The 24,057-nt window shown below is 44.1% G+C and overlaps 1 protein-coding gene across 3 annotated transcripts in view; it reads left to right on the top strand.

The window, feature by feature from the left end:
* The window catches only part of LOC129646617 (aldehyde oxidase 1-like), a 69,949-nt gene that overhangs the window by 32,791 nt on the left and 13,101 nt on the right, over window positions 1-24,057 (top strand). For all 3 annotated transcript variants that reach the window (XM_055573055.1, XM_055573056.1, XM_055573057.1), the window contains 8 exons: window positions 716-838; window positions 4,221-4,317; window positions 7,699-7,820; window positions 10,057-10,193; window positions 12,111-12,198; window positions 16,807-16,998; window positions 18,742-18,969; window positions 23,838-23,933. In XM_055573055.1, coding sequence (XP_055429030.1) covers window positions 716-838; window positions 4,221-4,317; window positions 7,699-7,820; window positions 10,057-10,193; window positions 12,111-12,198; window positions 16,807-16,998; window positions 18,742-18,969; window positions 23,838-23,933 — 1,083 coding nt within the window. The remainder of the gene's footprint in view (window positions 1-715; window positions 839-4,220; window positions 4,318-7,698; window positions 7,821-10,056; window positions 10,194-12,110; window positions 12,199-16,806; window positions 16,999-18,741; window positions 18,970-23,837; window positions 23,934-24,057) is intronic.

Below are 24,057 nucleotides of genomic sequence, written 5' to 3' on the forward strand. Positions count from 1 at the left end.
TATGTTTTGATTTGGATCACAATAAAAGGTGGGAAAGAGAGTCCAGTGGTCCCATGACTTCTTCCAGTCCTGACTATTTCGCTTTTCTAGAGCCTTGGTTTTGTGTTTCCCCATCCACTTTCTGCCCTGGTCCCTGGGTGAACTCCGTAGGCCATCTGTGTACCCCACCTGTAGGTGAAGTGGTGACTGCTCCCAACTCACTCGTGGCTCCTACAATCATGTCTCTCCCTGAAAAAGCCCGTGCTCCTCAGTTCAGGGCAGAGACCACTGTCCCCTTCCTCCTTCCTCTCTGGCTGAGATGGTCTTGACCTTCTGGTCCTTCCTGTCATGAAGGCAGAAGTCTCCTCTCAGAATGGCCCCGTTCGCAGTGTGGCAGCCCCAGGTCAAGCCGTGGGCCTGACTCTCCTAGGCCAGATCCTCAGATCCTCAAAGCCTGAGTCTGCTCTACGTGAGGCAGCATCACACCAGTCCCTCTTCAGCCGCCGCTGCCAATGATGGAGCAAGAAGTCCTCACTCTCCCAGTGCAGAGACTTCCCAGAGGTCAGCAGGCCAACTCGGACAAATTGACTTCTCTGCAGAAGCCTTCCTTAACCACGGCACTGCGGTGAAGTCCACTGTGTGTCTAGCTCTGTGCTGGCAGGAGGAGGAAGATGAACAGAAGGAAAGGACCTGCTGCCTGCCCTCCTTGGAACTAGAAGTCTCTTCTGTATTGCAGGTGTTTTGTGTGGGTCAGCTTGTCTGCGCCGTGATAGCTGATTCTGAGGTCCAGGCAAAGCGAGCTCCTCAGCGAGTGAAGATTGTCTACCAAGATTTGGAGCCGCTGATCCTAACCATTGAGGTAATGAGTTCAAGGGTGGGGCCAGAAGAGCATATTCAAGTGGTGTATCACTTAAAATGCCAGAAACAGGAAAAAAAATCTGACTCAAAGTGGCTTCCAAAACACAGGGGCTTTGTTTTTCCTCCAACTCTATCACTATTAGCAAGGAAGCTGGTCTTCTGAATCTCCTCCTTGCTCCCCATGGTCCAGGCTTTATCTCCTGTGGTCATAGGATGGCAGAGAGAACACCACCGACTCAGCACCCCACGAGTCCTGGGACCCAGCGTCATCAGGCATTTAGGTCACATGTCCCTCTCTGGATTCATGACAGGCAAGAGCTGTTGGTTACTGCTGGAGGGTCAGATTTCTTTGAGGTTCATGAGCTGTATGGGGAGTGATGGAGACCTCAACAGAAATCTGAGCACTGTTTGGAAGGGGCAGGTGGAAAGAATGCCACATGGGCACCCAGCAATGTCCAGGAGAGGGGGCACACCCAGGGCTCCATATCCACCTTCACCGGGACTCTTTTAGGTACATAGTGAAAACCAACAAGAAGCTCCATGAAGCATATACTGTGACCCTAGCTTTAGATCTTTTAATGCATATCTAAAGTAAGTATGAGAAACAGACCCTGTGATGCCTACAGCTATTTTGGCAACTTGAACAAATTGGGGAACTGCATTTCCTATCCTGTTTCTTAAAAAAAATTTTGAACTATATAAAGGTTTTCAGACTCATCTCCATGAAATAATATGAGTATTCTTCTGCATGTATTTCATTGGTTCTTGTCATTTACAAAGTAATAAAAGCATGAAAGTTGGGAAAACAGCATGAGTAGATTAGATTCAGCACACAGAGACCGGATGTCATCTGGGAATACAATATTATCTCCAGGACATAATGAATAAATTGTTCTCTAGGTGACTAGCATGCTCTGAGGCAGAAAATAAGGAAATGAGTTGGGCAAGATTAGTGTCTCCAGGAGAACTTGGCCTTGGGTATATTTCCTGCTGCTTTATGCCAAGGAACATAGAGTTTGTTTCTGGACAGTGTCCTCAGTGTTTTGAAATTTAAAAAGAATCATGTCAAGGAAACAAAAATAAAAAAGTTTAGTTGGAGTCAAAGAGTGATTAGGCTTTCCAAATTTTCCTGGCTAGTTTCAAATTCATTCTGTTTCCATCTTAAGCAATTTTCATTCATACATTGCCTCATATACTTGCTGACTTTATACATTCCTTCCCCAACATTTTGTTTTAGAGTTTGAATTCTTCGTAAGAATTTATTTGCGTAATATTTTATCAAAAATTTTGTTTGTAATTCTTTGCCAAATTCCAGTGACTAAGTATTTTCCCTGCCCCACACTCTGCTTTCCAGCCAAATAAAATTCCAAAAGCAAACAGACACCACTCTCTTCCCACCCCCACCTCCACCTCCACCCCTAACTTGGCCCAGCATAGCTTGAATTGTCTGCCAAAGAATCCCAATATCAAATACCAAGCTTTGACATCGCGGAGAAGAAATACCTCATGTTTCTATCAAAGGTTAAGCTCTCCAAGATCAATCAACTAGATCAAGAAGAGTTAATCCAAGTGTATAGCAAGGAAATATGCCTTGTTCCTTGCATATTAAAGTTCTTTTGATCACTTTCCTGACCAAGAAATATTCAGGAAATTGTCTCTGAGTTACTCAAAGAGCGAGCAGCAAAAGGCTAAACTCCAAGGAAAAAAATAAAAAAAGAAAACTGGATGTATGAAACTTAACTTCTGTTTTGAACCTGGAATATCTGAGTCTTAGATTAATAAAAGATCATAGGCTTTGTTATACAGCAGACACTAATACAACGTTGTAAAGCAATTATACTCCAATGAAAAAAAAGAAAATCATATGAATTGATTCCAGTAGGAAATATGTTATCAATTAAAATAGGATAAAAATAAATGGATCTCCATCACTATCACTCATGTTTAACCTAGCTTATGCTTTTTTAAATTTTTAATAGCTTGATGGGGAAATGCTATCAAAACTCTTGGCCCCAAGAGTCAGGCTGATAACCATGGTGAGAAAGCTGTGCTGCCAACCAGAATCTCTTATCAGTCGTCACAGTCAACAACGTGACCATAGCTAACACCCAGAGCTCTCTGTGTGACTACCTGGTTCCAAACAGGTTTCCTACCTAAGTCACTAAACACTCACAACAATCCTATGAGGTAAAAGCTGGTATTCTCCCCATTCTGATGCAGAAACTGAAAGGCTGAGTTACCCAAAGTCACACAGTTAATCAACAATAGAAGCAATCAACAAACACTCGATCAAAGACCCTGGGCCTCGTGGTAGTAGAAACAAACCAACCCACTTTTTGAATGGAGGAAATGGCAGGATTACAACAGCATATCCATAAGGTATCAATAGGTCTAGACACGTACTGTTGGCCCAAGGGAACCAAAGTTGGGAGAATCCCTAGCTGCCACCAGGCTGGCATTTCATAGATGGACAATCATCTATTGTAGAAATACTCCCAGGAGCTGACATGTCACATTTGCCAAGGACCAAGGGATTACAGCAAGATGAATTCCCAAGGATAGGTAGGAAAACCAACCTAGATTTTTTAGCTGCATCCCTGATAATGTGTACTTACTCTTACAGTCCTTCACTAGGTACTCAAGGGAAGCCATTAGGAACCAGTATATAAGTGGATTTGTGGTACCCACTCTAGACTTGGAATCTTACTTCCAGGGCTGGAAGTCCAAAGTGCAAATGCTGGACTCATTCCCCCAAAGGAGAAGCTTGGGACCGGCAGTCAAGGCCATCATGTCCTTATCACTAGAGTGTCTTCAGGTAGCATTAACAGAACATTCGTTATATACCATGTAAGCTCATTCATGCCTCATTTCATTTTATTCTTTTCACAACCCTATTGGAACTGTGTGTACAGCTCTACCTTCATTTTACCAATGAGGCTCAAAGAGGTGAAGTGATAGACCCACAGTCAAATAGCTAGTACATCAGAAGATGGACACAACTCCAACTGGGTCCAGAGCCCAAGATCTGAGTCCCTGTGCCTTGTTACCCTGGCTGCATAACATGGGCTGTGGAATGAAGAGAATAATTGGCCTGGAAACAGTTCCACCACTTGGTGCTAGGTGTTTTCTAAGCAGTATTTTTTGTTTTTTGTTTGTTTGTTTGTTTGTTTTTGACTCAATGAGGACATTTGCATTTGCTCCATGGAGAGTCTCTCTGCAGCATGGTTCTTAACCCAGCCCATGGGGTCCTGATGCGGGTGCATGATGAGGGTGCCTGTGATGCCAGAGCAAGAGAAGCACTGCCCAGACTCAGATGATCCAGCACCACATGTGGCTGCTGCTGTGGGGCTGATGGGGGGCTCACTTTTCTGTTCTCCTTCTAGGAAGCTATACAAAACAAGTCCTTCTTTGAGCGAGAGAGGAAACTGGAGACTGGAAATGTGGATGAAGCATTTAAAATGGTGGACCAAATTCTTGAAGGTAAAACTATCTTTAACAAATGATGAGAGAGGAAGCAGTCGTGGGTCTCCCTTGCCACGGCTCCAGGAGTTAGTTATACAGATGGTGTCTGTTTTCCCACAGGTCAGGAAACTGAGGCTCAGAGTGGTTAAGGAGCAGGACCACAGTCGTGTTAGACAGCAGCCACTGCTGCTGCTACTAGGCACGTTAGACAGCAGGCACCATGAAGCGCTGTGGATTGATAGCTTTCGCAAGGATTTCCAAAGTCCATGTTTCTTTCTCTGTCATCCTTTCGGATTTCTCCTTCACCCCTCTCCATCTCTGCTTTCTCCTTCCTTTCCTCTCTCCCTCCTTGTCCCCTTCCCCTACTTCCTTGCAAACTTCCTTTCATTACATACGCTGCTGCTAAGTCGCTTCAGTCGTGTCCGACTCTGTGCGACCCCATAGACGGCCTCCCACCAGGCTCTGCCGTCCCTGGGATTCTCCAGGCAAGAACACTGGAGTGGGTTGCCATTTCCTTCTCCAATGCATGAAAGTGAAAAGTGAAAGTGAAGTCGCTCAGTCGTGTCCAACTCTTAGCAACCTCATAGACTGCAGCCTACCAGGCTCCTCTGTCCATGGGATTTTCCAGGCAAGAGTACTGAAGTGGGGTGCCATTCCCTCTTGGAAAATAGTTGACTTGAGCTTTCCAACAAAATTCTTGTAACTTTTTGTTTTGAAATCGTTTTAAATTTCAGGAAAGGTGCAGAAACATTAGAGAAACTCCTAATTATCCTTTACTCAGATTCCCCAATAAACATTTCACTACACCTGCTTTATTGTTCTGTATGTGTGTGTATATCTCTCTGCCTCTGTCTCTGCCTGTCTGTCTCTGTATGTATGTATATTCCTGTGCCCCTTGGAATTCTGGAGTTGGAAGATCCAGGGCAGCCTAGGAATCTGTTTTTCACCAATGTTAACAGGGCTCTAGGTGATTCTTAGGATTAGTAAAATCTGGCAAACACTCAATGGTGAGTTTATTTTGTGGGAGAGAAGGAAGGAGCATTTCTGCACAGAGAGGCCATGGTGAGAGTATCTTAGAAATACCGATATGGACAGCAGTTCCTCCACTTGCTCCATAATATGTCCATGCACTCTTTGTTCCATTATATGTTTCTGTGTGAGAATTCGATTATTGTGTTTGTCCTTGACATATTATTTAATTATTTCATTTAGTTAGGTAAGTTGTTCAATCTATCTCTCTCTTGAATTTTAAGTTGCCCATACCCTATAGAGCCCAGCAGTAAAGAATCCACCTTAATGCAGGAGACGTGGGTTTGACCCTTGGGTCGAAAAGATCCCCTAGAGGAGGAAATGGCAACCCACTCCAGTGTTGTTGCCTGGGAAATCCCATGGACAGAGGAGCCTGGCAGGCCACAGACTATAGGGTCACAAAGAGTCGGACATGACTTAGCGACTGAACAACAGCACAATACCCTATTGATGAGTATAAAAGTGAACAGGAAGCTGTAAAATGGACTTAAGAGTTCATTCTCTTGACTCAAAGGGATTTTATTCTTCCTCTCCACTTGTCGTTTTGATGAAGAATTTGTGACTACTTGTTTCAATGAGAGATAACTAGAGATACTAATCATGATGGTACTTAATCTGCCCCTTAGGAAAACAGATGCCCCCAGAAAAAAGAATATTTAAAAGATTAAATATGTTGAGCATCACATCAAGTCTTGAACTGTGTTCTTGAAGGGAATGATACCCTTGCTGACTTGTACCAACTGTGAAGATAGATACCTCAGCCTTACATACTGGCTGTGTCATAGCCGTTGTTGTTGTTCAGTGGCTCAGTCGTGTCCGACTCTTGGTGACCCCATGGACTGTAGCCCTCCAGGCTCCTCTGTCCGTGGGATTTCCCAGGCAAGAATGCTGAAGTGGGTTGCCATTTCCTTCTCCAGAGGATCTTCACAACCCAGGAATCAAACCCACATCTTAGAGGGACTTTAAAGAATTTGGTTTACCAATGAGCCCACTAAGGCTGGAGAGACATGATGTTGACCAGGAATCAAATCTATCTAAGTTTCTCACCTCTGAAGTTAGCGTTCTCCCCTCTATGTTATGCTGCTTCTCACTCATCTCTGTGAAACCCCATTAGCTGGGTTGGGCTTTACACTGAGAGAGTGGATAGCAATCTCCATAGCAGGATTTGCAGGAGAACTCTGAAGCTAAAATGATCTTCCCCATACCCTGTCCTATTGGGCAGAGTACGGAGAGACTCCCTGGTATCTAGGCTTTTCGTCTTTAAGGAACTCATTAAAATGTAAATACGCCTGAAGGAATCACTCCTAAGGCCATCCTGGGATAACATTTTATCTCAGGGATTAGTTGAACAAACTGGTTTTCAGCCTAGAGAGTTGTGAGCCACACTGTAGAGTGAGGAGAGGGCACCGTGGGTCCAGGGCTGTGGGGTGGGCAGCACTAACAGGGTCTTAGAATATTGCCCACCTGATGGGTTTAAGCAGAAACAACTCTGTTTAATATTTTTTAGCTCTGTACTTTTTAAACTTAACCACATTCATTCTGTGTGGATAGGTGGAATCACTAACATTGTGTATCATGGATTTGATCCTACTGACAAATGGGTTTTTGATGTACACTTTTGATAAAAACTTCAGTTGAAACTGAGATCCGGGTTCTCGACCTTGTCATCTTTATATGTTGTTAAAGAAGTAGAATCTACTTATTCTTCTGTACTCTCTTTACTCAGATTTCGGATAAGATAGGAAGTCCAGATTCTCATATAAAAGATTTTCTTGGGAATCCCTCTCAAATAATTTACAAATCACTCTTATTCCATACATTTTTAATTTGTAAAAGTTCTGCTTTCCGCCTAACATGATGACTGACACAGTTGTATTGTTTTGTTCTTTTTTTTTACTTCTGTTTTTTATTTTTTGCCCTCTTTTCCAATGGATTACACTTTTTAGAATTCTATTTTTATTTATGTATAGTGGTTTGAGTGTATCTCTTTGTGAATTTTTTTTAGTGGTAGTTCTAGATGTTAAATTTATAGTATATTTGATAGTGACATTTCATAAGTTTGATTAAATTGTAAAAACCCTACCTCCCTTTATCCCTTTACTCTCCCATATTTATAATATGCATACATGCTAAGTCACTTCAATTGTGTCTGACTTGTGCCTTCCAGAGTCGTCTGCTGTTTCTTTTCCTATGTATAATGTCCAGGATAGTTAGCTGCACTTACAAGAAAGAACAGAGAGAAGTACATCCACTCCATCTTGTCTTGGATTTCTCCTTGCCATAGTATTTTACTCTGGAAAGTCACACATTCATCCCTAGGACTTTGTGACTTACTGTATTGGCTGATTCTGGTGTATTTTCCTCTAACAGGTGAAATACACATGGGAGGTCAAGAACACTTTTATATGGAAACCCAAAGCATGCTGGTTGTTCCCAAAGGAGAAGATAAAGAAATCGATGTCTACGTGTCTACTCAGTTTCCTAAATACATCCAGATAAGGTGGGGCCACATGGAGGGGATGTGGCTAAGTGGTTTCTGCCAACAAGATACAACAAGATCAATTAGAGGTTAAAATGTCATTTTAGAAACTAAAGGAGTTTGGCGTACTAATAGCCGTATCCTTTTGGTGTTAAGATCCATACACCTTTACAACTTTTAAGGTACTCTGAAAGCAGTGGTCTTCTCTTTGTGGACCTGTAACCTTACAACCAGCAGGTCTCTTTTGCTGTACTCTTGGTGGCACTGTTAAGACTACAAAAGAAATGATGGCACTAGTCAGCCCTGCTGTATTATATACGTGAAAGTTGTTAAGCAATAGATCCTAACAGCTCTTGTCACAATGAGAAGTTTTTTTCTTTGAACTGTATCTATATGAGATGATGGATTTTATCTAAACCTCCCATGGTGATCAATGTATGTAAATCGAGCCATCATGCTGTACACCTTAAACTTATACAGTGATGTATATCAATTCAGTTCAGTTCAGTCGCTCAGTTGTGTCCAACTCTTTGTGACCCCATGAACCACAGCACGCCAGGCCTCCCTGTCCATCACCAACTCCCGGAGTTTACCCAAACTCATGTCCATTAAGTCAGTGATGCCATCCAGCCATCTCATCCTCTGTCGTCCCCTTCTCCTCCTGCCCTCAATCTTGCTTAATAAAACTAAAAAAAAAAAATTTGACAAAGAAAAGTCTGCCCTCCAAAACCTGTAGTCACCTAATTCACATGAAGCAATGAGGAAAGAGTATTGAGCAGAATACAGCCAAGTACTAAATCACCTAAGTCAGAATTTACAGAGGAGGGAGAATTAAGAGAATGGAGGTTTGTGAGGCCTTAGAATCATCTGGGAAATTCCATGAAGATGAAGTCTTAAGTCTGGATTTACAGTGAAAATGAAGTTTGTCTATAGATGGTGAGGAAAGAGGCCATTTCCAGACAGTTCCACACCAAGATCAAATGCCACTCATTCGTTCATTCATCCATTCATTCATCCCTTTGGCAAAGAGGGAGGAATAGTAGAGACTGCCTATGCTGGAATGGAAGATGCACCTAGGGTGGCTAGTTTAAGCATCAGGGTGAAAGTAAGGGGAATTGACACTGGGTCTTGATTCAGTAGGTCACAAGGAGCCAGTGTCATTACCAGAGCAAGTGGGACTGTGGAGAATGAGGCCTCTGAGAAGGGCTGGGTGAATTCCATTTCAGTCCCGTTCTGCTCCTCACTCCTTGAGTGACCTTGGGCTTATCACCTCACTCTTCTTGGGCTCCCCACCTAACCGGCCTGGCCCTCTGTGACTACCAAGAGGGCTGGGATGGGGAGGTGGTGGGAAGGAGGCTCAGGAGGGAGGGGATATATATTTATATTTTATATATATTTATATGTATGACCAACTTGCACTGTATGGCAAAAACCTACACAATATTGTAAAGCGATTATCCTCCCATTTAAAAAAAAAGTAAAATGAAAAAGACTTAATGACCTCAGACATTAGCATGGCAAGGAAGAACAAGACCTCGATCCAGGGAAGACCTGCTAGCCAACTTCATCCAAATGGGAAGTGAGGGATGCTCATTCTCCAGTAGACACACTGATGTGCAAGGAAAAGACCCAGTCTGAGAAAGGCTTGGAAGACCATAAAATCTCACTGCTGCAGGAAACATATCTCTAGGAGTCAGTCTGAAAAGGATACCTTACGTGTAGTTCATGAAGGAAAAAAAATTTTTTTTTTACTTTTATCATCACAAAAATATCTCATTGATATTGAAAGCACTTTTTTTTTCTTTGCTGAGTGCATGCTCAGTTGTGTCTGACTCTGTGACCTGTGACCCCTTGGACTCTAGTCCCCTAGGCTCCTCTGTCCGAGGGATTTTCCAGGCAAGAATACCGGAGTGGGTTGCCATTTCCTACTCCAGGGGATCTACAGGGCCCAGGGGTCGAACCAGCATCTTTTGCAATTCCTACATTTGGCAGGCAGTCTCTTTACTGCTGTGCCCTCTGAGAATTCCGTTGAAAGGACCATGTAATATAAATGATAGTTTTGGCACTGTCATTACAGCCAAATACTACTGAGATCAGCCTGGATGCCTGCTTAGGTTTTTGGAAATCATCCCATTATTTAGTGTAGCCACAGAGTTTGTGTATCACATACATTAAGCAATCAAAACGTGTAAGCCGGACCCACTCCCTTGCTGCATAGGGGTTAGATTAATGAAAACTGTTATCATTCACAGGACATAACTGCTTTAGTCTTGAAGGTCTCAGCTAACAAAGTCATGTGTCATGTAAAGCGTATTGGTGGAGCCTTTGGGGGAAAGGTGACAAAAACTGGCGTCCTTGCAGCCATCACCGCATTTGCTGCAAACAAGTAAGTGGAGAGAATCTGTTCGATAGACTAAAAATCAAATGAGGTCACGTTGAATATTCTCAACATTGTGGAATCTCAACACTGAGGAAGAATCTGAGTCCAGGTTATTTAAAATACCATATAATATACGAATGCACAAATCGCTGGCTTATTAGGACTTCTTGATTTTATATTCTCAAGATACATAGTATAAAAACAAAAATGAGGATGAGTTACTGAAAAGAATAAAAACCACAGTTAAAAAATGTACCTGGAGAGTAGACAGAAGCAGATCCTGAAAAAATGAGATGACTTCTCCTAGCACCTGTATATATATATAAATGTATATATACTTATGCAGGTCAGTTCAACCTTTTGCAATAGATATTTGTATTGATCTGTGTATCTATATGTATTGATATATAGATATATCTCAAAAGGTTCATATACACATATAATTAGATATAAAATGCATCTCAAAATGTGTGTATATATATTCCCCTAATTTAAATGGGTGTTTTGCTTTTTTTATGCTTTCATGTTTGCTCAGTCACTTCAGTCGTGTCCAGCTCTTTGCGACCCCATGGACTGTAGCTCTCCAGGCTCCTCTGTCCATGGCATTCTCCAGGCAAGAATACTGGAGTGGGATCTTCCCCACCCAGGGATGGAAGCCTCATCTCCCTTGGCTCCTGCATTGCAGGCAGATTCTTGACTGCTGAGCCACCAAGGAAGCCCCTTTGTTATGCTTACATTTATTTATAGTACTGTTTTCCCTTAAGGGTGTCAACACGTAACCAGAGAAAATTGTCTTTGGAGCAGGCACGTGTAGAAGGCTGAATTTCTTTGCTAAGTCATATAGGTCAAGTCTTCTGTCCCATGACACACGAAGACCTTGATTCCAGACCTGCCCTGTCAGGGAGTACTTTGCAGTCACACCCCCTGAATTCCTCCATTTGTTCAGTTCAGTTCAGTCACTCAGTTGTGTCCGACTCTGCGACTCTATGGACTGCACCACACGAGGCTTCCCTGTCCATCACCAAATCCCGGAGCCTACTCAAACTCATGTCCATTGTGTCGGTGATGCCATCCAACCATCTTATCCTCTGTCGTCCCCTTCCCCTCCTGCCTTCAATCCTTCCCAGCATCAGGGTCTTTTCCACTGAGTCAGTTCTTTGCATCAGGTGACCAAAGTACTGAAGTTTCAGCTTCAGCATCAGTCCTTCCAGTAAATATTCAGGACTGATCTCCTTTAGGATGGACTGGTTGGATCTCCTTGCAGTCCAAGGAACTCTCAAGAGTCTTCGCCAACACCATGGTTCAGAAGCATCAAGTCTTTGGTGCTCAGCTTTCTTTATAGTCCAATTCTCACAACCATACATGATTACTGGAAAAACCATAGCTTTGACTAGACGGACTTTGTTGGCAAAGTAATATTTCTGCATTTTAATATGCTGTCTAGGTTGGTCATAGTTTTTCTTCCAAGGAGCAAGCATCTTTCAATTTCATGGCTGCAGTCACCATCTGCTGTGATTTTGGAGCCCCCAAAAATAGTCTGTCACTGTTTCCATTGTTTCCCCATCTATTTGCCAAGAAGTGATGGGACCCAGATGCCATGCCTCCATTTGTAACCATCTCTAATGTGGCCCTGGGACTGTTTGCCCATCACGGAGGTTGTCGTCCCGGTGGGAAACCACTCCAAAGCAATACCCTAGAGCTCCTCCCATGAGTAGTGATTGCCAGGCACTGTTCCCTGACCCAGAGGAGGGGAAGCCACGGTGTCTGCCTGAGAATCGCACAGCCGGGCTCAGGGGGGTCACTCTGTTGTTCTGTGATGTGTGTGGCTTGCACTCAGGCTCCCGTTAGGAGTTCCATAAACACTGGATAATTCCAATTTGGTAAAAGAGTTTGCTTCTCCTGATTCTTTTTCTTCTGTGTTAGGCATGGTCGTCCAGTCCGCTGCATTCTAGAACGAGGAGAAGACATGTTAATAACTGGAGGCCGCCACCCTTACCTTGGAAAGTATAAAGTGAGTTGAGGTGGGGGTGGGGGGCTTTCTGTTGAAATATAGCATTGCAGAAAGGCAGAGGGCAGCATCTGGCTACTCTCTACTGGGGATTAACAAGGAGCAAATAAACAAACTGTGCTTCAACTTTCTCTTCCTGGTGCTCACTATTACTGGCTGGTTCAGTGAAGCTTTTCTGCTTTGCCCAAAGATGTCCGTTTGTAAAAAAATTACTAGCTGGTAATTGATTGCTACAGAGTGCAAAACTGGAAACATAGGAGTATGTACATACTTCCATGAAAGTAGATCTGATAATCACACTATTCCCACATTTTTATATGTGGGAGGTAAATATAGAGTAATTTCCATAACAGTAATGTTATGGTAAAGAATGGTAAAGATTCTGCCTGCAATGCAGGAGACCCGGGTTCAATCGCTTGGAGAAGGGAATGGCTACGCACTCCCGTATTCTTGTCTGGAGAATTCCATGGACAGAGGAGCCTGGCAGGCTACAGTCCATGGGTTCTTAATGAGTCGAACCCAACTGAGCGACTAACACACTTTTCATTTTGGTTAAACTCTGTCCCAGAAATTCCTAATTCTTAGAAAAATTTCCATAGCAGAAAATAAGTATTCTTTTGCTTCATAAAAATAAGTTTACTTGTCAGAGTGGGCTAACTGAAAACTCCTAGGGACTTAGACCTTTTTTGTGTTAATTATTGCTCAAGTAACAGCCCAGGGCAATCCCTGGAGGGTGGGAGTGAGGGGAGAAGAGAGAACTCTGCTGCTCATTCACAGACTCAACTATTTTTTATCTAACACCACCACCATCATCCCCTCAGATTTAAATCTACTAAATTAAATAAAATTTAAAATTCAGTTCCACAGTTGCATTAACTGTATTTCAAGTGCTCAGAAACCACCTGTGGCTAGTGGCCGCCATATTGGACACGTAGATAGAGAACACTGCCATCGTCACAGGAAGTTCCATCAGATAGCACTGCTCTAAGTACTCTTTGTCTTCCCCTGGCTCTTTGGCAAAGGACGGAAGACAAGGGAAAGGCAGAGAGGGGGAACAGAAGTGTCATATGGGAGATGTTTTAAGCACCAGGCCTGGAAGAGTTGGTCCTTTCCTTAATCAACACATTAATGGCCAGAACTTTGCCACCTACCTGCAAGGGAGGATGGGAAATGTAGTCTTCCAATGTGCCCAGGATGAAAGACAGCAGGATTTGTTAAACACATGGCATCATTTCTATCACAACTAGTACCTGTTAGAAGGTAGTGAATGAATCTTTTCAACTTATATTCACCCTAAGCTATATTTTGAATTTGGTGTAGTTCAATTGAAATTAATTGAGGAAAACTGTGTCCTAAAGGAGATATCATTTTAGTAGTTGAGGGAGAAATAAGACTTCGACATATGAAATCATTATGAAAGCGTAATAATCTCATGTTAAAACTATGGGGAGAGATGAGTATGGGCTGGAGTGTATACAGGATACTTCTTAGAGAAGGTGAAATGTAAATGACCTTGAAGAATGGGTGGGCAGAAAGAAATCATACCAGGTGGTGGGACAGTAGCAGCATAAAGGCAGAGGTGAATTACATGTGGCATGATGATTAGGAACAGGAGTAAGGGGAGAAGGGGAATCAGAACCCCAGAGTGCTTACTGAAAAGTAGTAGAAAGTAAGATGAGTTGGGTTAGGTGATAACAGTTTCAGAGTGACCTGAGAATACCAGGATGCAGGTTTAAACTTGATCTCATAAAGACTGAGACTGAGTAGATCCTTGACCAGTCAAGTGTCATAGCCAAACATGAGCGTTTTGGGGGGGAAATATGATGGCACTGGGCAGGATGGCTTAGGGAGGCAAGAGGATGAAGGCAGGCAGACCACCAGGAGGCAACTGATGTGTTCAGACATGAAGCAGTTGGGGTCTGAGCTGTGACAGTAAGATGTGGAAAGAGATGGGTCCCAGAGCTATTATGGTGTAAAATACAATAGAATTTGGTGACAGACTTAGCAAAATATAATGGAGAAAAACCACCACAAGCATGACTCAGAGGTTTCTAGGAGAAAGAGCCAAGTTGGAGGAGGAAACAGTCTAGAGGGACAGTGATGAGTTTATTTGTGTATTTCAGAAAGAAATGACCATGGGATATTGTTGTGGGAATGTCCTTCATCGATATGGGACTCTATTGAAAAGACTGGATTATAATTACAGAAACTGTCAGCATAGTGGTGATTAAGACCATGAGAAAATGGTCTAATGGAGGGTGGTGTGAGGATAGGAGATGATATTAATAGTATTTATAATAATATTAGTAGTCATTTGTATTTAGGAACGGAGAAGGCCATGGCACCCCACTCCAGTACTCTTGCCTGGAAAATCCCATGGATGGAGGAGCCTGGTAGGCTGCAGTCCATGGGGTCGCTAGGAGTCGGGCACGACTGAGCGACTTCACTTTCACTTTTCGCTTTCAGGCATTGGAGAAGGCAATGGCAACCCACTCCAGTATTCTTGCTTGGAGAATCCCAGGGACAGAGGGGCCTAATGGGCTGCCGTCTCTGGGGTCGCACAGAGTCGGACACGACTGAAGTGACTTAGCAGCAGCAGCATATTCAGGAAACTTGCTAGATTTCAGTCACTTACCTGTGGGTTTCTGCATTACCTTATTTACTGCCATGTCACAGATAGTCAGAGAGGTTATATAACTTGCTTGAGATCATAGAGTGGGTGTTGTGGCAGAACCAGGACTCAAGCTTAAACTGCTAAATTCATAGTTCATGCCCTTGACTTTGGTTTGAATTTGGTCCCATTCAACAAAAATCATTAAAATGAACTTTACTAAGTTCAGAAACATTGCATACATTTTAAAAGCAAGGAAGATATTTGTTTAAAAGACCTCTAGCAGCACCAAATGCTGCTGAGAGTTGTGATGAAATTGGGCCCTGTATGAGAAAAATGTGTGGAGTATTAAAACATTATGTGCAGGACACCACATTTGGAGATTACAAGATCACTGACTTTGGGGGAGAAGGTTTTGGTGGAAATATGAGGATGGAAGCTAGAATTCCAAGAACTAATGGCAAAAATGAGAGGTCAAGAAATATGCAGTTGATTTGGAGAAGACTGAACGGTAGTGATGGGTTAAACGAGGGGTTTTTCTTTTGCTTTTATATCTTTCTCTACCCTTTCTTTTTATTATTATTTATTATTATTATTATTTTTACTTTTTGCTGTCTTAACCATTTTTATGTGGTTTTTATTTGCATTTCCCTAGTTATTTGTGATGCTGAACATGTTTCCATGTGCTTATTACACAGTTTGTATATATTCTTTGGAGAAATGTCTATTCAAGTTCTTTGTCTACTTTTTAAACAGGTTGTTTGGGGTTTCTTGTTGTTGAGTTTTAAGAGTTCTTTATACAGCCCAGATATTAACCCCTTATCATATACATGGCTTGCAAATATTTTCTTCCATTCTCTGGATTGCCTTTTCACTCTGTTGACTGTGTCCTTTGATATGTGGAAGTGTTGAATTTTGATGTAGTCCAATGTATCTCTTTTTCTTTTGTTGCCTATACACTTTTGGTGTCTTATCCAAGAAAATGTCAAATCCAATGTCATAAAAAATGTTCGTCGATATGCAGAGGGTTCACCAGTGACAAAGTACACTTGAGAGAGACTTTGCACCCAGCACCAGGATCAAAGGTCCATTCTCTTTCCCCGGGCTGGATTCATGAATGATGGCAGAATCTTGGCCCTGGATGTGGAGCATTATAGCAATGGAGGTGCCTTCCTGGATGAGTCATTATATATAAGTGTTTTAATGAGCAAATGCACATTCTGGAAAGTTTTACGTAAAATGATTTAAATAAGAAAAATGTTCAATGGTTAAATGATGTTTAATTATAAAAGCCTAAGTATTCTCATTGCCGGGAGCAAGTAGCCACATGTTACTTACTGGTGCCCCCACTGTGACCCCAGAGATATTAGCTAAATCTGTATCTGTGTGTTATGTCTGTGTTTCCCAAATTTTAGAGCTCTTTTCCCAACTGCAAGTGTTAGACCTTAACCTTGACCCTATTGATATTGATAAACTGGATAATTCTTTGTAGTAGGGGCTGCCCTGTGCATTAGAAGATATCTAGCAATATCATTGACCTCCACCCAGTACTTGTCAGTGGCTCAGCTACCCTCCAGACTTAACAACCAGAAATATTCCGAACATTGGCGAATGTCCCAGGGAGGAAGACGGAGAAATTGCCCCCGGTTGAGAACCAATGCGTTAGATCAAATATCATTTTTTTTTCTGTTTTTCAAGGTATCTTATTCACTACATTCTGTAGACTGAGTCAATGAATGCTTCAAAGGCTTTGGAAAGTTTTAAAACCTGGCCGGTGAGGGAGATGCATTAGCTCTAATATGAAAATTTTAAAATATCTTTAAAAGAAAAATTATTCAAATCCTTAAAAATCATTTTACAGCAAAAATGCACTTGAGACATGGGTCAAGGTTAGCGTGTTTGATATGATAGAGAGAAGGTCGTTCATTTCTGGCTTGGTTTTGGTCTGAGGTCTCAGGATGGTAAAACAGGCCCATCATGTCAACTCTGGATTTCCACAGGTAATAGAGACGGGACTTCAGAAACTGGAAAATACCTACAAGTTTCCCAACCTGCGCTGCCGGGGGTGGGTGTGCAGAACCAACCTTCCATCCAACACGGCTTTGCGAGGGTTTGGCTTTCCCCAGGCAGGGCTGATCACCGAAGCCTGTATCACAGAAGTGGCAGCCAAATGTGGGTTGCCCCCTGAGAAGGTAATGCTGAATTTGTCTCACAAAGGATAGTGAATTTTAGAGGAGGGAGGGCCATTGGAGGTCTTCATGTTGAGGAATTTGAGGTCCACGGGGGCTACATGATTTGCTGGAGTTAACCCAGCTGACTGGTTAATACAGAGCAGGACTCTAGAGTTCAGGGGTCCTTGTCTTACTCAGATTCCTCCTCAGAAGTCATGGGAGAAGGTACTGAGGCATGAGCACTGGATTCATTGGGAGTGAGAAGTCTCTATTGGTTGGGGGTATAATTGCTACCGACAAGTTCTGTCAAAGCCTTCTTTCCTCACTTCCTTAACATCCCAGGCAGCTGTCATTTGCGTCATTTCAATGACTTCAATGGTCTTCTTTAGGTTCTGTAAGTCTTGGGCCAATATTCATTCATGCGCAAGCTCAGTTCCGTTCCCAGGATCCTGGCGTGGTGTTAGGGTGGGAAGATGGTGCGCTCTCTGCCCCCTTCACCTCCCCTGTGCCTTCTGCTCAGGTGTTGGGCAGGGAGGAGGAGGAGAACCAGGGCAAACAGACAGCATTTCTGCCACTGGCTTCTCCTAGTAAGCTCTCGGTCCTCTTCTTGGTTAGTTGAAGCCACTCTTTGAGTATATCTTTGAGCCCATCTCTGGGCTCCCTTTCTGCCAGCTCTCTTAGAAATGGACAGTTCCCTGTGAGGATTAAATTTCCAACTGATCCTCAGCTGGCACCTCACCTCATCCCTGAAGCCCCTGCCTCCTTGCCCGCTGCTGCATGGAAAGCCCAGGTCCCCAGTGCATCCATCTCCTCCTACCCTCCCCCGGCCCAGCACTAGAGTCTGGGTCCATAGGCAGGAGCCATCTTTCTGTTTTGAACTTGTGGGGGGCCCTTGACCCTCCCTTCCTGGCCATCTCACCACAGCCTCTTTGCCAGATATTCTGGCACATTGGTAGCCCTCGGAGGAGGATCAGCAAATGCCCTCCCTTCATCCCCAGGGAATATAGAGGGGAGAGGAGCCATCCTTGAAAACATCACCTTCTCTCAACAGCTCACTAACATCCAGTTCTCCTTTTATAATGATCTGGGAATTTGGGGAGGGGAAGATGGGAAGAAGGTAGGTCTGTAATGGCTCCTGTCAGCTTGGAGAGTGGCCAGCCCTAATTGCTGAGAATGTTGTCAGCGGGGAATGTGAGGCACTTGACCTTTTGTTCTCAAAAACTGGTGACGAACAGCCTTCGTTGCCACTTCAGATCTGGGAATTCAGAAAGAATTCTACTCGGTGCTTCAGACGTCCTGAGATAGAATTTTTTTTTTTATTGGATTTTCATCCTAATTATAAGTTTTAGTTAAACAAACTTTAATATGTTCATGTTTGAAAGTGTATGGTCTTCTCTTGCCAAAGCATCTGGAAGATATAAATCATGTAGATCATGTAGGCTGTAAATTAAACTCAGCATTGCCTTTCAACAGATACTCACACGTACACCTAGAATTAAAGAGTCTACAGCATATCTAGACTGTATTGAGCTATATAAGAAGCATAAAGAAAGGAGTCCTTCCTTTGAATTTACACAAAAGCAGCTTCCAAAGCATTGAAGTGCCTACGCATTAGGTAGAAGGTCTGAATAGAGGAAGAAGGGAATTTTGAGCTCAGTTTGGGTTTTCTAGAATGAGCAGAATTTGATTAGAAGGACAATGGGTGGAAGAGACTATGTCGGCTGAGTGCCTCCTCAACCCTTTTAATTCCCTTCTCTTTTGTAGGTCCGAATGATAAACATGTACAAGGAAATTGATCAAACACCCTACAAACAGGAGATCAATACCAAGAACCTGATCCAGTGTTGGAAAGAATGCATGGCCACGTCTTCCTACACCCTAAGGAAAGCAGCGGTGGAGAAATTCAACTCGGAGAATTACTGGAAGAAGAAGGGGCTGGTAATGATCCCCCTGAAGTATCCTGTTGGCCTTGGAGCAGTTGCTTTTGGTCAGGTCAGTTCTTCAAACAGACAAATCCAAAAGCATTGAGGAAGCTTTCCATGAAGGTGGATATGGTTGTACTCTCTAGTTGTTAAACTTCTCCAGAGTGGTACTCTGTCCAATAGGTTTTTCTCTAGAGGAGACAAGAGCTGCTTTGCCTACTGCACCAGGATGGTGACAAGCATTCTTGCTAGGAAATTGGAAGACCTGGCATCTACTCTAGGCCCTGGCTTTAAACAGCTGAATCAGCTCACTCCAGATCACTTAATATAAAACAAGCATAGGGAGCACCCACTTCCTAGGTGGCACTAGTGGTAAAGAATCCACCTGCCAGTGGAGGAGCTGCAGGAGACTCCGGTTTGACCCCTGGGTCAGGAAGATCCCCTGGAGAAGGGCACAGCAACACACTCTGGTAGTCTTGCCTGAAGAATCCCACGGACAGGGGAGCCTGATGGGCTGGAGTCCATAGGGTCACCAAGAGTTGGACACCAGTAACCCCTCAGACTCCCCTTCAGCTACTCTGATTCTGTGAGGTAGAAACGGGAAGTGAAGTAAAAACAGGAAACTGCAGGGCACTCAGTGCCCCTCCCCTTTTTGGTGGTGCTCAGTCGCTAAGTCATGACTGACTCTTTGCAACCCCATGGACTGCAGCACACCAGGCTTCCCTGTTTGAGCAAACTCCCTATCTCCTGGAGTTTGTTCAAATTCATGTCCATTGATGATGGTGATGCCATCCAACCATCTCATCCTCTGTCGCCACCTTCTCCTCTTGCCCTTAATCTTTCCCAGCATCAGGGTCTTTTCCAGTGAGTCAACTCTTCCCATCAGGTGGCCAAAATGTTGGAGTTTCAGCTTCAGCATCAGTCCTTCCAATGAATATTCAGGGTTGATTTCCTTTAGGATTGACTGGTTTGATCTCCTTGTTTTCCAAGGGACTCTCAGTCTTCTCCATCACCACGGTTCGAAAGCACCAATTCTTTGGCACTCAGCCTTCCAACTCTCACATCTGTACATGACTACTGGAAAAACCATAGCTTTGATAGATGGACCCTTGTCGGCAAAGTGATGTCTCTGCTTTTTAACACACTGCCTACATTTGTCATAGCTTTCCTTCCAAGGCGCAAGTGTCTTTTAATTTCGTGACTGTAGTCACAATCAGCAGTGATTTTGGCTGCCATTACTTAATATCTGCCCCCATAGGAGGTTAGGTCTGTCTCATTTCCCTTATCAGAAATTTCTAAAAAAAAAAAAAAAAGATTTAAAAAATAACAGTAATTACTGAGCACCTACTATGTTGTAAGTTTTTAGATTTTTATTTCATTCAGCCTTAAGAGCAACCTATAAGATTTGTAGTTTTACTTTACTGATGAGAAGCTGAGGCTCCGAGAGCTTCAATAACTTACCCAAAGTCCCACAGCTGATGAGAAAGGTGGAATCTGGGCTAGAACTCAGGTCTCAGAGGCCCCATAAGCTGTGCTTTGTCAGCTACATCAAGCTCTCCACCGTCAGGCATCCACCCTCTCCCATCCACATTCCCATAGCACCTTCTGATGGGAACTGAAGTGGGATTCAGCTCAGTTGGGAAAAAATCAGACAACTGCCAGCAGCACAGTTGCGACCTCAAAGGCTGCTGAGAAGCTCCGCTGGCCTCCCCCATCCCCTCCCATCCTTCCATGAAAACCGGCTAATGTGCTTAAAACATTAAATCAGCTGAATCATGGAGGTGAACTGAGGAGTTTGGGATCAGACAGGCTGCTTCCCGGAAGCCGTACACTGAAAGCCTCTGTTCCGAAGAAAACCGAAGAGAGGAGGGAACTAGAGCCCCTTCTGTATTTGCGGCCCTTGGTGGAGCGATTTGCAATTTCCCACTCGATTTAACCGCTGTCTCCTTTCTGTTGGCTGGTGTGGTTCTGTTTCATAGAAGGCAGAGCTGAAGCCCACGAGGTTCACCATCTTGCCCAAGGACATCCAACTAGCGATGTTGTCCTGGTAGAACCAGGACTTGACCTCAGGACTGTGCTCCCGACAGCTGAGGGCATCCAACACCCCTCACCTACATTTATTTATTTCCTAGATGGGGGCGCTGAAGCACACACAGTATCTAATGGACCTCTGTATTCCCAATGCCTATATATGGCACCTGGCACAGAAACGGGAACTTTTTGTTCGCTCAGTCGTGTCTGACTCTTTGCGACCCCATGGACTGTAGCCCGCCAGGCTTCTCTGCCCATGGCATTCTCCAGGCAAGAATACTGGAGTGGGTTGCCATTCCCTCCTCCAGGAGATCTTCCCAAGCCAGGGATCAAGCCCAGGTCTCCTGCATCTCCTGGCAGATTCTTTCCCACTGAGCCACCAGGGAAGCCCACCTGGCACAGAGGCAGAACTCAAACATTTGAAAGGCTGAGACACTTTGGGAACCTGTGGGATTACCAGAGTACACGTTTTACCAGCACGAGCCGTCCTTGGTAGATGGCTTAAATTTCACAGACTAGGTTCCTGGCTGATATGGAAGAGCCATCTGTTCCCACACGCCAGTTGTGCTGATTTCATAGACGTGGCTTGGTGGAATTATCTCTGTGGCACTCACAATGAACCAGCTGGTGGTGCTGCTCAGCTGAACCAAATTTGATATTTTAAGTGGCCCAGGAAGACTGCAGCAGCACCTGGGGCAAATTACTCAGCATCTCAGCTAGAAAGGCTGCCCTGCCCACGGGGTCACACAGGGAAGAGATGCAGAGTCCTCTGTAAGTGTTGCTCAGTCCCGCGTACCAGCTACAAATGTCACCCACAAGCAACTTCTGAATCGCTTGCAGAGCCAAGGAGGCCAAATAGAGAATTTACAAGCTTGAGGAACAGCTTGAATGGCCATACCGTTGCCAATTCATTCATCAGACTTTAATGGAGGTTCTATGTTACTCTGCACGGGTGCCTTAGGACACGGGGCTTTCCTTCCAGGGGTTTTTACATTCCGTCCGAGTACAGAGAAGTGTCCCCGAGTGGAGTCCAGGAGCAGCCACTGCAGCTGGAACCCTGTCTAGTGCTCAACCCCCCAGGGAAGCCTGCGCTGGCCACTCTATAGAGGATATCATTCCTTATCTTTATTGTTTTGAGAAAAAATGGCCAGGAGCCCAAGACAGTGTTTCCAGGACTGACCCGTCAACAGACAGTAAAACCTGCTCTGTTGGGTCTCCCCATGATTATTATGACAACGATGCCTTTCCTAAGGTTCTAAGTTTCTCCCTTGGGCAGTGAGTGTATGTGCCTTTGTCCTCAGAGAAAGTGCTCCTGTGTCCCCATTTCCTGTGTACATCCCTCGGGGGCTGACCAGGTGGACAGAGCACACGTTCACCGTCAAAGTGCCTGACTTGGAATGATGGTGGCTTCTGAGCGTTGTTCACTGGAGTAGTGTGAACCTTCAGATGCCAACAAAGAGGCAGTTCTCCAGGTGGCCCATGGCCCACAGTTGGCTATAAAAGTCCTTCTGGTGGGCAAAGAATCCATCTAGGAATACAGTCCTTTCCTTGGGCATATCTGGTGATTGACATGCAATTTGTCAACTTTCACTTTTGACCAGGGTTGTTTAGAGTGGTAGAGGACCCACCTGCCAATGCAGGAGACATAAGAGATGCGGGTTCAATCCCTGGGTCAGGAAGATTCCCTGGAAGAGGGCATGGCAACCCACTCCAGTATTCTTGCCTGGAGAATCCCCATGAACAGAGGAGCCTGGTGGGCTACAGTCCATGGGGTCGCAAAGAGTTGGACATGACTGAAGCGAATTAGCACACACCCATGAGTAATGCAAGGTTTACTAAAATTTTAGCTTCATTAAATGGAAATTAGCTTGTTACCAGAATTTTCTGAAGACTTGCCTTTACAAATCCCAGATCGTTATACCACTCTGCTTAGAAGCTTAGATATTAAGAAATCTAGCTGGTAGCTTTTAGTGACACCTCCAGCCCCCCACCCCCCGCCGTCCCCCGCCTCCCCAGCTGACCCTGGAAGCAGCTGCAAAGGCGTGCCTTGTAGGCCTCCTGAACCACAATGGAACCACAAGAAGCATTTTCTCTAGGACCGGCGGCTGTTAGTATTGCTGTTACACTGGAGACTCAGAGAAAAGAAGCCTTTCACATTTTTTTGCAGTCTCTTGGGATTTCTCAGTCTCCCAAGCCATCTCCATAGCCCCTAGTGTAGCACAAGCAGACTTGGCAAGAAGGCACATTCCTATTGATTGTAAAATATGTTTAGCTTAGAGCCTGGGTGTTCTGATTCTGTGGTAAGCTGTTGGTTTCCTTCTGTCTCCCTGTGGGCAGCTTCCAAGTTCTTTTCCAACTCTAAAGCCCTGTAATTCTGAGCCAAGATGATTGCAGGCAGGCTCAGCACATTTTGTAGCAAAAAAAGTAATATCTATCTGCCTCATCTTATTTGGATTTTTATTTTTGCTTCTCTATTACACACCTACAACTGTAGGGATATGTGTTCACGTAAACAAGTCTTTCCCTTCTCCCCCAAACAATCTATACATGATTTTGCGTTTAAAACAGATGGCCTCTCCCTCAAAACCCCCAAACTTAGATTATTGTTCCACCTTGGCTCAGAGGGATCTTTGAAGGTACCAGGGCCTCAATTGCCCTCCAGAGGAAATAGTATCGTAAGCAGCATAAACCTGCCCGAGTCGCAGCCATCCAGTGACGGGCTGGCCCTGCCCTGCAAGGCTTGCCCTGGCTCTGCTCAGCGCGATGGGGGAGGTGCCTGTGTGTATTGCGGCAGAGATGGAAAGGAGGGGTTACTTCCCAGGGGAAATATCTTCTGTTTGATAAGATATATGATAATATCAATCAAAAAGATCTTGGCAATTGTTTTCTTTTTTTTTTTTTGCTTAGGCTGCTGCCCTGGTTCACATTTATCTGGATGGGTCTGTGCTGGTGACTCATAGTGGAATTGAAATGGGGCAGGGGGTCCACACTAAAATGATTCAGGTAAGAAAGCAAGTCATTGGATGAAGCTAGATGTGTGCTTGTGGATATGTGTATAAGGGAGAAACGAGGGTTGTACATTTTCTGTTCCAAAATAAAAAGGATAGGAGTCTTTAACTTTGACTGC

The sequence above is a fragment of the Bubalus kerabau genome, chromosome 3 (assembly GCF_029407905.1).
Source record: "Bubalus kerabau isolate K-KA32 ecotype Philippines breed swamp buffalo chromosome 3, PCC_UOA_SB_1v2, whole genome shotgun sequence".
Classification (NCBI taxonomy): Eukaryota; Metazoa; Chordata; class Mammalia; order Artiodactyla; family Bovidae; genus Bubalus; species Bubalus kerabau.